Here is a 12,311-nt window from a genome sequence, read left to right as displayed (position 1 = left end):
AGTGGTGGTGAGCTGTGGTGAGCAGTAGTGAACAGTGGTGAGCTTTAGTGAGCAGTGGTGAGTGGTGGTGAGCAGTGGTGAGTGGTGGTGAATAGTGGGGAGCTGTAGTGAGCAGTGATGAATAGTGGTGAGCTGTAGTGAGCAGTGGTGAGTGATGGTGAGCAGTGGTGAACAGTGGTGCCGGGTCCTGGCAGCAGGTAGAGGAAGGGGATGGGAAGGGCAGCACAGTGGAGAACAGGGTATAGTCAGTGCTGCGGCTGTGAGCGTGGACGGCAGAGACGGCAGGGGCGGGGCCCCCGGCTATCGGAGTGGCCCTGACGGTACTGACGGAGAGACGGGAACGGTGGGCTGGAGAGAAGTGAGGGTGGCAGGGCCTTGGCCGTGGTGCTGGGAACTGGCGGGGGGGTCTCCCAGGGAGGCGCTGGCTCTGGGGGTGGCTGAGGTGCCAGCAAAGTGCTCTGGACTAAGTTCCTCAGCTGCCTGAGGAGCATGTGGGTGGGGAGGGGTGGGGACAGCGAGCGCCCCGACACCCGCCCCCCGGCCAAGCTGCCCACGCGGCAGTGCCCCATGTGACCACAGTGGACCCCGCGTGCTGCTGGGGCACGGCCTGGCCCGGGAGCGAGGCCCTCAGCGACCTCGGTGCTCCAGGAGCACTGGCCCTGGAGAAGGGCCTGCGGGGCTCCCTCCCCAACCCCAAGCCCGGCCCTGGAAGCACTCACCGCGGCGGCGGCGCAGGTCCCGGGGCTTCTGCCGAGGAGCGTGTGAGGTAGAGGCGAGGGCCGGGACAGGGCCCGTGGGGCTGGCCCCAGGCCCGGGCCGTGCTCTGCCGCCGAAGGGCTGCCCGGCCCCGCCGAGGGCCACGTCCCCGGCAGCGCTGACCGTGGCAGAGTCTCGGCCCGGCCCGGAAACCAACTCCCGGGGGGTGACCGTCGGGGGGAGGCCGGGCCCGTGTGGCCCTGGAGTTCGGGGGGCAGGAGCGCTAGGGGGGCCGGGTCTCTCTCCGGGGGCTGGGCCCTGAGCGGAGACAGCTCGAGTCTGGGAGACCCACGGGGGGCCGGGGTGGAGGTGGGTGGGCTCCGGGCGGGTGCGCGTGGCTGGGAGCAGGAGTCACTCGGGGAGGGGGCGTGTGGGCGGGCAAGCGGTGTGTGGCTGGCCGGTGCTTCGCTTGGGGACCATGGTCTTCTCGGGGACTCGGCCGTGCTGCTGGGGGCCGAGCCCTTGTCCTTCTCCACGGGGCCCGCAGGGGTCGGTGTCAGGTGGGGGACGCACTGGCTGCCTGGGCTGGACGCAGAACCACCGCCAGCTGTTGGGCCCTCCGAGAGCGGGCTGGCCCGTGAGGCCTGGCTGCCAGAGCGGACGTCCCTGGGCCCGGGGCCCTGCCCTGGCGGGGAATCTGCTTCCAGCAGGCCCGACGGCTCGTCCTGGCTCTCCTCCTCCTCCTCTTCCTCCTCCTCCTCCTCCTCATCCAGGTCTGACCCCGAGTCCGTGTCCTCCAGGTCTGAAAACTGGTGTTCCGTGGCCGCCTCCCAGCCCTCTCGCCCTTCAGAGTCCTGGAACGGGTCGTCACTGGTTCCTGAGGGGGACAGAGGCAGCCCCGGTCACAGCCAGCCCCGCCCTGGGCCCGGCCATCCTGGCCTGCCGGTGACCCAGGAACGGCAGGCCCCGTTTTAGCCTGGGAGGGGCCGAGGGACAGGGCCGGTACTGACACATGGTGGGAAGCCCACAGTGACCCGCAGCTCCCCTGCGGCGGGCTCAGGTATAAGGACACGGCGGCAGGCGGTCATGGAGTCAGCAGAGCACCTGGGCTCTGCGACGTACTTCTGTGGGGGTCAGGGGAGGAAGACTGAGGGATGCCGGGCCCGGGCAGGGCCTCAGGGCGAAGGAAAGAGCTTCCGCTGCCTTCAAGGTCAGCAGTTGGGTGCTGGCTCCTCTGTGAGCCCAGGAAGTCACCCGGCCGTGTGTGCCTCGGTCTGCCCTTTTGTGGCATGAAGGTGGGGGCCCGGGGCTCAGCGGTGGGCCGCAGTGGCGCTGCCTGGATTCTCGGCTCCGAGGCCTAGCCGCCTCACGCATGTCCAGGCGGAAGCTGGCCGGTGCCCTTCATGGAGCGTGGGTGAGGCTGGCCGCCGGCACCAGGCAAGGCCCATCCCTGCTCTTGTCCGGAGCGTCTGGGCCCCTGCAGAACCCAGCTGCTCTTGGGCCCGGGGCCTGACCCACCAGCCTCCAGAGTGGCACCTTGTGGGGCTGCCCCACCCAGCCAGGTCCCCTCTGCCAGGACCTGGGTCTCACTGGAGTACCTTAGACTCGGCCACCGGGATCCTGGGCAGCGCTCATGAGGTCAAGCCACCTGCCCCCCGCCTCAGAAACTGGCCCTGTGGGCTCCCCACTGGGCCGCAGTGCTGTGAGCCCGGTAGGATGGGGCCTGCAGGTGAGGGCTGTGATGGGGCGGGGGGTGAGCTTGGACACCCCAGCATGTAGCCGAGAGCGACACCCCCCACAGCCCCTGCTGGGGCCACACAGACCAGTCTGTCCAGCACGAGGAGCTCGGGGGGCACCCAGGAGGCCCAGGCCAGACCCGCGGGGCGTGGCGCTGGGCAGGCAGGTGGAGGTCTAGCCCAGAGCTCCTGGCTCTGGGGAGCAGCGGGTGGGGGTGCACAGAGCCGGGACGGGTGCTGTGGGCTCTGACTTCCCTACCCAGGCTGTCGCTACCTGCTTCCACCCAGGGCCATCGTAGCCTCCCCTGGTTTATACCCGGGAAGCCCGGGCTGGGGCAAGCGTGCTCCCCAGCACCCCAAGTCCCCGGGGGTCAGGACTCACCCCCAGGACTACACTCCCTGATGAAGAATGCTGTTCGCATCCGTGTTTTGTGCTTGGAGGAGGGTCACGCCTCACCTGGTGGTACTCAGGGGGACCACGCGGTGCCGGGGGTTGAACCCGGGCCTGCTGCGTGCAACGGGGCGGGGGGGGTGTCTGTCCGGTCTCAGAAGATGCTTTCAGCAGTGGGACGGGTGGGGCTGGCGGAGGGGCTCCCAGACCACCTTCCTCCTGGGAAAGGGACCACCTACCCCGTGTCTGTGGCACGGGGCCACCCCGTGAGCTGCTGGCAGGGTGGGGCTCTGACACGCAGAACTCGCACGCACGACCTTCATGACCTTCCAGCCCCTCCGGCTTCCAAGCCCACAGGCCCCACGGGGCGGAGGTGTCTGAGGGGCAGGTCAGAGGGCAGTCGCCAGGGACCCACCTGAACTCCCCACAGCAAGGCCCCCCTCAGACCCCCTGGACCTGAGATCGCAGAGGCCGGGAGAGGAGCGAGACCCGCCCGAAGTATCCTGCACGGGAAGGCTAAGGGCCAGGGCCTCCTGCCCTGTGCAGGGGTGGATCCCACACCTGCAGGACCCCATGAGGTGTCCCTGCCGGGCCGGCCTATTCTCAGCGCCCCTCCAGGTCCCGAGCTGGGACCCGGGCCCTATAGAGGCTACCTACACCTGCGCCTCCACGCGCGCGCGTGCGCCCGCGAGCCTGCACTGACAGGGTCTGGCCGCACGGTGGCGCTCGTACCCCCGCCCGCCCCGCGCACCACCGAGGAGCGCCCGCGGCGCGGAGACTGACCACTAGGGGGCAGTCGTTCCTCCTAGGCTGAGAGCCACACCCCCTTGGGTCTAACACACCTGCTCCCCCAGAATCTTCAGTCACAGCCCCGGCCCCTTGCCAATCTGGGCTCACGACCCCTCGGGCCTACCTCCCCCCAACCCCTTTCCCGTGGTACCCAGACCCCACCTCTGAGCTCCCTCTCGTCCAAGCCAGCCCGTGCGTCTCACGGTGCCCGCGGCCAGCCACTGCCCTGTGCGCATCCGAGCCTGGACAGCCAAGCCCACCCCTTGCCCTTCACAGCCCCAGCTCGCCCCAACCTCATCTCTCCCCTCCTCAGCCCTCAGTGTTCGGCTTCACACGCATCTCCCCGCCCGTGTCTGCAATCATCCGCGGCCCAGCTCCCCCAGGAAGCCGGTTTAGGATGCCAGGGGCGGGGTCTGCCTCACGGCCAGTGTGGGGTGGTGATCGCCCTGTGGCTCATGATTTCCTCCTCCCGTACGGTGGGAAACGGAGGCAGGGAGAGGCTCAGGGACAGCCTCAGTGGCCTCCTGCTGTGGTGGCCATGATGACCTCCTGAACACTCCCCCGGCCCGGCCAACTCAGGCACCCAGGGCGGCACGGGGTCTGCGTTCCTGAGTGACGCCCGCTGCCCGGGCACCCGAGTTCACTCTCCTCAGCTTAAATGGGGCAGCACATGCCTCTCCCACTAGTGTGCAGGACTGGATGAGACACGAACGGCGTCATGGATGTTCCCGGGGGAGGGGCTGTGCGCACGGGGTCGGGTCACACCTGACAGTGCCCATGTGTACCCACTCCTGGCTGAGCGCTCACAGATCACTCCTGGGGCGGGATGGGAGGCGGGGGGGAGCTCCAGGGACCATATGCGGTGCCAGGGATGGAACTTAGGTGGGCTGCATGCAATAAGCAAGTGCCCTCCTGGCAGTGCTCGCTCTCTGTATCGTACTATCGGCCCCTGAAGTGCAGTGACCCCCACGTTCCTGCCTGGGGAAAGGACAGCTTTAAGTTCATTGCGCTTCGTCCAATAAAAGTGAATATTCAATAAATAGGCGAATAAACATTCGCCTAAAAGGAAACTTGACTGGACTCTGTGGAGGGACTCTACAGCTAGGTCTCTGAACCAGGAAACTGGAAAGGAATCAGACACACACACACACACACACACACGTGCGCGCGCATGCCCTCTCTGGTCACACTGTAAGTTTCGAGTCTGATCGGGGGCTCTGGAGAAATGTCTCAGGTCTTGCCTGAGGTGGCATGGCCCCTCGGTTCACTGACCACAGCCCTCCTGGTCCCCACGGAGCCTGGGCAGGGCGTGGCCTTCGATCCCGCTGCTGTCTGCCCTGGGGGGGAGGGGGTCAGCCCAGGCCCATGCACGTGCACACAGGCGTGAGTGTGCGGGTGTACGTGCCTCAGAGTGTCCGGCCGAGGATTTCAATGTCTGGGCAAGGCCTGAGATGTAGAAAGGGCCCAGGAGGCACTGTGGGGACCGGGGCTGTGGGGACGCCTGTGGGGACGCCTGTGGGGACGCCTGTGTGATCCTGTGGGCCACCCTGCCCCGCGGACAGCCCTAGTTGCCCCACGCACACAGGTGTGTGGGGTGCAGGCCGTTGCCCTGTGACACTAATCCCCAGACTGAGGAGATGGCGTGGACTGGAGGGGAGGTAGGGGAGGGAGAGGAGGAGAGGGAAGAAGGGGTGAGGTGGAAGAGCAGGCAGAGGCGAAGGCGGGGGCCGGGGCGGGGCTGGGGAAGCAGTTGGCCGTCTGTCCCGTACCTTCTTCGGCTTCCAGCTCCTCCAGCACCCCCGTCTCTTGGCACTTTTTGCTGTGGGCCTTCGACTTCATGTGCTTAGTCAGATTCCCTGGAAAGAATGGAAAGAGACTCAGGTCAGAGCAGGCGCGAGGCGTGCCGAGGTGGCCTGCAGGGCAGCCTGTGCCAGCTGGAAGGGCTGGGCGGGGGCAGGGACACCCCTCTGCCCAGGGCAGAGATGCTCCAGGCAGCACGCAGGTCGGGGGTCAGGGGTCAGGGGCGGTGAGGGGACAGAGAGATCTATGAAGAAGAAAATAACAAAAAGACTTGAAAAATGGCAAAAGCTCTAAGGAAAGTACTCGATTCAGGGGTTCTTCCTGCCACTGGTTAAACCGGGCCCGGGAGCTGGTGAGACTGAGGGAGGATCACTGGCTATGTCCAGTGCCTGGAGTCCAGGGGCGCTGGACACCCCACATGGGGGGCTGGTCGGAGGGCAGCCTGCAGGGACAGGTGCCAGGGCTTGGCAGGGGGCGGAGGGAAGCTGTGTTAGAAACGGAGGGAGGGAGGCGGTGTCTGGGAGCCTGCGGGACAGCGCCATGGGCGAGAGAGGGCACCGGGCCAACCCCTGACTTGCTGAGAAAAGCCACGAGACTTCCTGGGCCCCAGTTTTCCCAGGTCCACATGCAGTGTAGACACAGGGTGGGGCGTGCGTGCAGGGAAGGCTGGGCAAACGCCGTCCTCAGGGAGTGCCCTACGCCCGGGTGGTCAGTGCAGCCCCACAGGCAGGCAGGCAGGCAGGCAGGGGCAGCACCTCCAGCTCTCCTGTGCTGTGCAGCACTCAGGCTCCGGGAGGAGAGTGGGCGCCAGCCTGCCTACGGGGACACAGTCACAGGCCCGGCTGTTGTTCTGGGCCCCAGCAACCACCCCGCACGGTGCCACGCTCACTGCTCTCTCTACAGCTGCTCTGTCTCTGCACGGTCCTTCACACCATGAAGCATTTGCTCCCTGGCTCAGGTGCTGTCTTAGGAATCTTAGTAACTGACAGGTTTGGGTGAAAGGTAGAGAGAACGGACTTCTGGAAGAGATGGAAGGGGTGGATGGTTGGATGGGGGCATGGATAGACGGATGGATGGATGGTGAATGGATGGGTGGACAGATGGGTGTATGGATAGACGGATGGATGGATATAGATGGATGGATGGATAGTGAATGGATGGGTGGACAGATTGGGGCATGGATAGACGGATGGATGAATAGTGAATGGATGGATGGATGGACTTACAGGTGCATGGATAGATGGATGGATGGATAGTGAATGGATGGATGGATGGACTTACAGGTGCATGGATAGATGGATGGATGGATAGTGAATGGATGGATGGACAGATGGGTGCATGGAGAGACAGATGGATGGATAGTGAATGGATGGATGGACAGATTGGGACATGGAGAGACGGATGGATGGATGGATAGTGAATGGATGGCTGGGTGGGTAGAGAGATGACTGGATGTCTGTATAGGTGGGTGGGTTGGCGAATGTATGGGTGGGTGGATGAGTGGGTGGATGGGAGGATAGATGGGTGGATGGGTGCAGTGAGAATGGGCAGATGAGTGGGTATATGGGTGTATGGATGGATAGGTGGATAGATCGGTACAGTAAGGATGGATGGATGGGTGGATGAGTGGTAGATGGATTGGTGGATGGATAGATGGATGGATGGGTAAGTACGTGGATAGATAGGGGTAATGAGGATTGGTGGATGGGTAGATGGATGGGTGGATGGAGGTAGATGGGTGGGTGGTGGACGGATAGGTGGGTGGTTGTTGAAACAGGAGGGGAGAAACACGGAGTAGGGAAAAACAGAGAGAAGAGGGAGGTGAATGGGATCCCAGGTGGGTAAGTAAGCAGATGAGTAGATGATAGATGATAAAATGCTGGACGTGGAATGGCAAATGAGCTGATAATCAGCTGTGAGGAGGGGAAATGAGACAGGAAGAGGAAACAGGGACCCGGGAGAAGATGGCCGGATGCTCGGTGAGCCCGAGGCAGAGACTCCTGCGAGGACAGACAGGGAGGGGGTCAAGCAACCAGAGTGCAGGTGGGGGCTTGGGGGGAGGCAGGCAGGAATGAGAGTCGCTGGGGAGACAGATCAGATGACAGGAGAGAGAAAGGGACAGGGAGAGGGAGGGGGAGAGAGAGGGAGAGAGAGAGAGTTAATGATGGGTTTTGTTGTTGTTTATTTATCTTATGGGCCACACACGGCGATGCTCAGGTCTAACTCCTGGCTCTGTGCTCAGGGGTGATTCCTGGCGGTGCTCAGGGACCACACGTAGTGCTGGGGATTGAACTTGGGTTAGCTGCATGCAGGGCAAGTGTCCTCCCCGTCGTCCTATCTCTCCGGCCCTCACCCGGGGAGGCTAAGGGCAGCTTTAGGGCTCTCCTGGGAGAGTAGCGGGAACTGTGAGCCAGGACTCCTGCCCACTGCGTGCAGGGCGGAGAGGCTCCTTCCTTTCCCCGCCCTCCCCGAGCCTGGTCTGGGCTGCCTCCTCCGGGCTCAGAGTCTGCTCCCGTGCCTGCATAGTCACCCGGCAACCCGACTCTGGGCAAGGGCAGAGCCAAGCCACGTTCCACAGCCATCCTGGGTCCGGAGGGTCCCCAGAGCCCCTCTGCAATGACGCAGGGGTGGGGCTCCCTCCTCACCCCTGCAGGCTGGCAACCCCCAAGGAGGCTGCCAGGAGGTGGAGCTGGGCAGCAGGAGCAGGCGATGCCCCTGTTCTCTGGGGTGTGGGCCCAGCTCCCCGACTCTGGCCCCTGGCCCACTCAGCTGCAGTGCTCCCAGCAACATGCCAGGCGCAGGAGGGGCCCAAGAGCCCCCTGTGGGAGAGCGAGGGCCGAGGGGGAAGGAGCCTCGCAGGCCGCCTCAGCCCTTCTCGGCGGGCTCCGCCTCTGGCCCAGGGCCTAAGGGCACCCTTGGGTGAGACCCTGGGCTGTGTCCCCACTGGATGCCCAGTGGGGGGCGGAGCTGGCCCTCGGGTGAAACCACCCTGCTCACCGGGCCCATCTAGAAGAAGGTCTCGGGCTGCCGGGACATGTGGCCAGCAGGCAGCATGGATGCAGGACAGTCCAGGAGCCTGGCTCAAGGCCGGGTCTGATTTGGGCTCTGCCACTGGCCAGCGGGGTGCCCTCAGGCAGGGTCCTTGACTCTCTAACCCTGACACCTACCATTGGGGTGCTGGGAGGAGCGGATGAGAAATGCTGAGGAATGGCCTGAGCGGAGACGCCCATGGACGCCCCGGACCCCGACAGTGGCCGTATGAGCTCCTGCATGCCGGGTCACAGCGGGGGTGGAGGAGGGAGATGCAGAGATGATGCAAATATCCGAACCGCTCTCCCTGGGATCCGGGGCCCCAGGAGCCCCCCGCCCTTCTGCTCCTCCGTGCCCCCCACACTGGGGGGAGGCTCCAGGGCGTCTGAGGGGATGGTCTGGGCCGGCCTCCTGGCTCCAGGAGTGAGTAGGGGCTCTCCCAACGCCCCTCCGTGTCCCGGGATGTGTTTCTCTGTCCATGCACAGAGCCTGGGCCTGTCACGCAGTGTCCACAGCCCCCGCCCACCGCCCGACTGGCCTGCCGTGAAGGAGAAGGCAAGTGGCAAGGAGGTGAGAATGAGGGGTGTGAGGGGGGTGGTGGCAGCCCGCGACACCGCCCGCCCCTGCCGCCCCCCACCTTCCCACAGCCCGTTTGCCACCACCCACTCTGCCCGCGAAGGCCACCCTGCCCAGGCCCGCCCGGGTACCACATGGCCACCATGGCCAGGAACGGGTGCGACGAGGCTGCAGGGGCCCAGTCCACTGCAGGGCTGGTCTCAGAGGGTGTCTCCCGGTCCCACCCACCTGGGCCCCCCTCAGCCAGCACCAGGGCCCAGAGCAGCCATGACATCTAACACGGAGACAGAGACACGGACAGGCAGACACACAGACAGGGCAGCCAGGTGGTGGGGAAGAGGCCCCCAGGACCACCGCTGGACCAGAGCATGGCTGGGGTTGGAGACTCAGAGCTTCAGGGGTCCATCGGGCGCCCCAAGCCCTGCCCGGGCCCCAGGCCTGCCGGGTGGCAGAGCCAAGAGCCAGCTTCATTGGCCGTCACCCACGGCCACCCCAGCTGGCTCCTGGCAGTCGCGACTGTGCCCGCCTCCACTTCAGACCCACTCATTCGTCTGCTCCTGGGGCAGGCAGGGTGCAGGGCCCAGGCCCCAGTGGGGGTGCCCACTGCCTGCCCCATGGATGGTCTGAGGAAGGAAGACAGCTCGGCCCAGCCCCGGCGCACGCCAGCCGGGGTGGGGGCAGGGGGGCTCCCGCAGGCAGCGGGTCCTCCTGGCCTGCACAGACCCACCAGGTACTGAGGACCTCCTTCAGAGTCAAGGGCACGCAGCCTGGGAACAGGCCGAATGTCCAGGCCTGCTGAGAGAACCTGGTGGAAGCCCCTGAGACTTCAGAGAAGCAGGTGGGTCGGGGGTGCTCCGGAGAGAGAGAAGAGAGGGGCATTGCCCATGGGGAAGGGCTCCTATTCCAACCCTCGCCCAAACAACCCCGCCATTCTTGGGGTTCACTCTTCACGTCCAGGGGCCTCCACAGAGGGTTCTGGAGGTCCAAGTCAAAGCCTGGGTTAACCGTCCATCACTCAAGGCAGAGGAGGTGGAGCTGTGCATTGTCCTGGGGGACTGGCCACAACCCTGCCCATCCCCCCGACGCCCTCGGCAAGGCTGCCCAAGAGACTCCGAGAGAGAAGAGGCCGAGGAAGCAGGCCGGGACGGCTCCCCGCCGAGCAGACAGGGGGTGCCCCTTCGGAGAGGCCCGTCAGCGGGGCGAGGCGAGCAGAGGCGGGTGGCCAGAGAGGACAGAGCAGGGAGGGGCCGGCTGCCAGAGCAGGAGGAAGTGGGGAGCCCGGAGACGCCGGCCCCTCCCCCGCTGCTCCTGTGCGCTCCTGTGAGCACCTTTCCCCCCCGCCGTGAAGGGCAGCATGGGACCAAGCAGACTTGTCTTGAGAAATCATGAGGCTCCAGGGAGACCCCCAGGGAGACCCCCAGCTCGCTGAAAGCAGGGTGCCCACAGCCTGACTCTGCCAGCAAGACTGAGCCCAGGTCTCCCTCAGAGGCGCCCGCACTGCCCAGCCACCAGGAGCCCCGGGCAAGACCTTGTGTCCCTGCCCGGCCCGCCCGGGGAAGTGCCACAAAGGAGGTAGGAGCAGCGGCCCCTCTTCCACACCAGGCCCTCAGCTCCCCTCTGGAACTCAGACCCTCAGCTATCCTGTCCTTCCTCGGTGGCCGGTGGGCCCATGCTGGGCTGTGACGGGGCCAGGATGGCAGAGATGACCATAAGGGCGGGGAAGCTGCCTGGGGACGTCTTGTGCCGGAGTCCGTGTGCTAAGTGACTGCGGGGGCCACGCGAGAGAGTGGCAGAGCTGAGTGTGGGTCAGTGGGAGGCATGCATAGGCATGGAGGAGGTCCAGTCACCACTGGGAATAGGTGCTCTTGGATGCTTCAGGACCTGGAGGTCCGAGGATAGGTGTGGGGCTCCAGGAGAAGGGGTGCAGCCAAGTATGGGGGACGCGGTCCAGCATAGAACCCAAAAAGTGAGGGCGTGGCTTCGTGTGGGACCCAGGAAGTGGAGGCGTGGCCAGAGTAGAACCCTGGAGGTAGGGGCGTGACCAGCGTGGAACCCTGGAGGTGGAGGTGTGGCCAGTGTGGAACCCTAAAGGTGGGGGTATGACCAGCGTTAAACCCTGGAGGTGGGGGCGTGGCCAGCGTGGAACCCTGGAGGTGGAGGTGTGGCCAGCGTGGAATCCTAAAAGTGGGGGCGTGGCCAGCATGGAACCCAGGAAGTGGGGGCTTGGCCAGCATGAAACTCAGGAGGTGGGGGCGTGGCCAGTGTGGAACCCTGGAGGTGGGGGTGTGACCAGCATGGAACCCAGGAGGTGGGGGCGTGGCATAGTGTGGAACCCTGGGGTGGGGGCGTGGCCCAGTGCCCAGGCAGAGAGGGCAGGCCCCTGAGCTCTGTGCCGGGGCTCCCAGAGGGGAGCTCCCGCACGCGGGACAGCGCCCGCGACTGTCTCTTACCTTTGGTTTTAAAAGCAAAGTGACAGTGCTTGCACACATAGGGCCGGACGTCAGTGTGGGTGCGGATGTGTTTCTTCAGCATGCTGGGCTTCTTGCAGCGAATTCCACACTCCTCACACACATATTTCCCTCGGCCGCGGCCTCGCACATACACATACTCTTCGTTTGATTTGTACCTATGAGCAACAGGCGTCATGGTAAAGGAAAAACACAGGAGGGAAGAGGCAGGCCCCCACCTCAGGAAACGCACGCGCGTCCCACCGGCGGCTGGCCCCGAGTGGGGATCGGAGGCCGAGCAAACGGAAGGCGTCGGGGCGCTGGGAGCAGCGCGCACTGCCCCAGGACGCACCATGGACCCCGCGCCTGCCTGCCCCGGGACAGGTGGGGCTGCCCTTCTGCTCTCCGGAGACAGCGGACTTGGCACTTCCCCTGGGGAAGAGAAGACACGGGTTCCCAGAGGCCCCACGCCCGGGCCAGCTGGGTCTACAGCGGTCCCGCGTGCAGAGAACAGCCCTTCTGGGCGCCCGAGTGACAGCCAGGACTGAGAGTTCACACCGCTTTGCTCTGGGAGAGCCCCCTCTGGGGCGCGCGTGTTACCTGAACCAAATCCAATCGGCCCGGGCACTGCCGGAATGTGCCAGGCCCGACCCTGTGGCGCCTCGCCAGGCTGTGCACTTGCACTCTGCTCAGACGGCCTGGGAAGCAGGAGTGTGAGGGGAAGGACCCCGCACAGTCACCTCTTCCTGTCCACAGGACCGGCGGGACCCAGATTCCAGCCACCTGGCCTCTGGCTGGGCTTGGAGGTCACGGAGATCACCATGGAGGTGCCAGCAGATGTCAGGC

The 12,311-nt window shown here is 65.2% G+C and overlaps 1 protein-coding gene across 8 annotated transcripts in view; it reads right to left on the bottom strand.

Annotated features, from left to right (window-relative positions):
- The window catches only part of HIVEP3 (HIVEP zinc finger 3), a 438,249-nt gene that overhangs the window by 5,339 nt on the left and 420,599 nt on the right, over window positions 1-12,311 (bottom strand). For all 8 annotated transcript variants that reach the window (XR_008630211.1, XM_055138552.1, XM_055138558.1 and 5 more), the window contains 3 exons: window positions 11,469-11,644; window positions 5,382-5,468; window positions 720-1,573 (listed from right to left, as the gene is read on the bottom strand). Coding sequence is in view for 7 of the 8 variants with exons in the window: in XM_055138552.1 (XP_054994527.1) it covers window positions 720-1,573; window positions 5,382-5,468; window positions 11,469-11,644 (1,117 nt within the window). In the remaining variant the exon portion in view is untranslated. The remainder of the gene's footprint in view (window positions 1-719; window positions 1,574-5,381; window positions 5,469-11,468; window positions 11,645-12,311) is intronic.

The sequence above is a fragment of the Sorex araneus genome, chromosome 5, assembly GCF_027595985.1.
Source record: "Sorex araneus isolate mSorAra2 chromosome 5, mSorAra2.pri, whole genome shotgun sequence".
Lineage (NCBI taxonomy): Eukaryota > Metazoa > Chordata > Mammalia > Eulipotyphla > Soricidae > Sorex > Sorex araneus.
The sequence above is the reverse complement of the archived record's forward strand: the minus strand, read 5'-3'. Positions and strand labels throughout refer to the sequence as shown.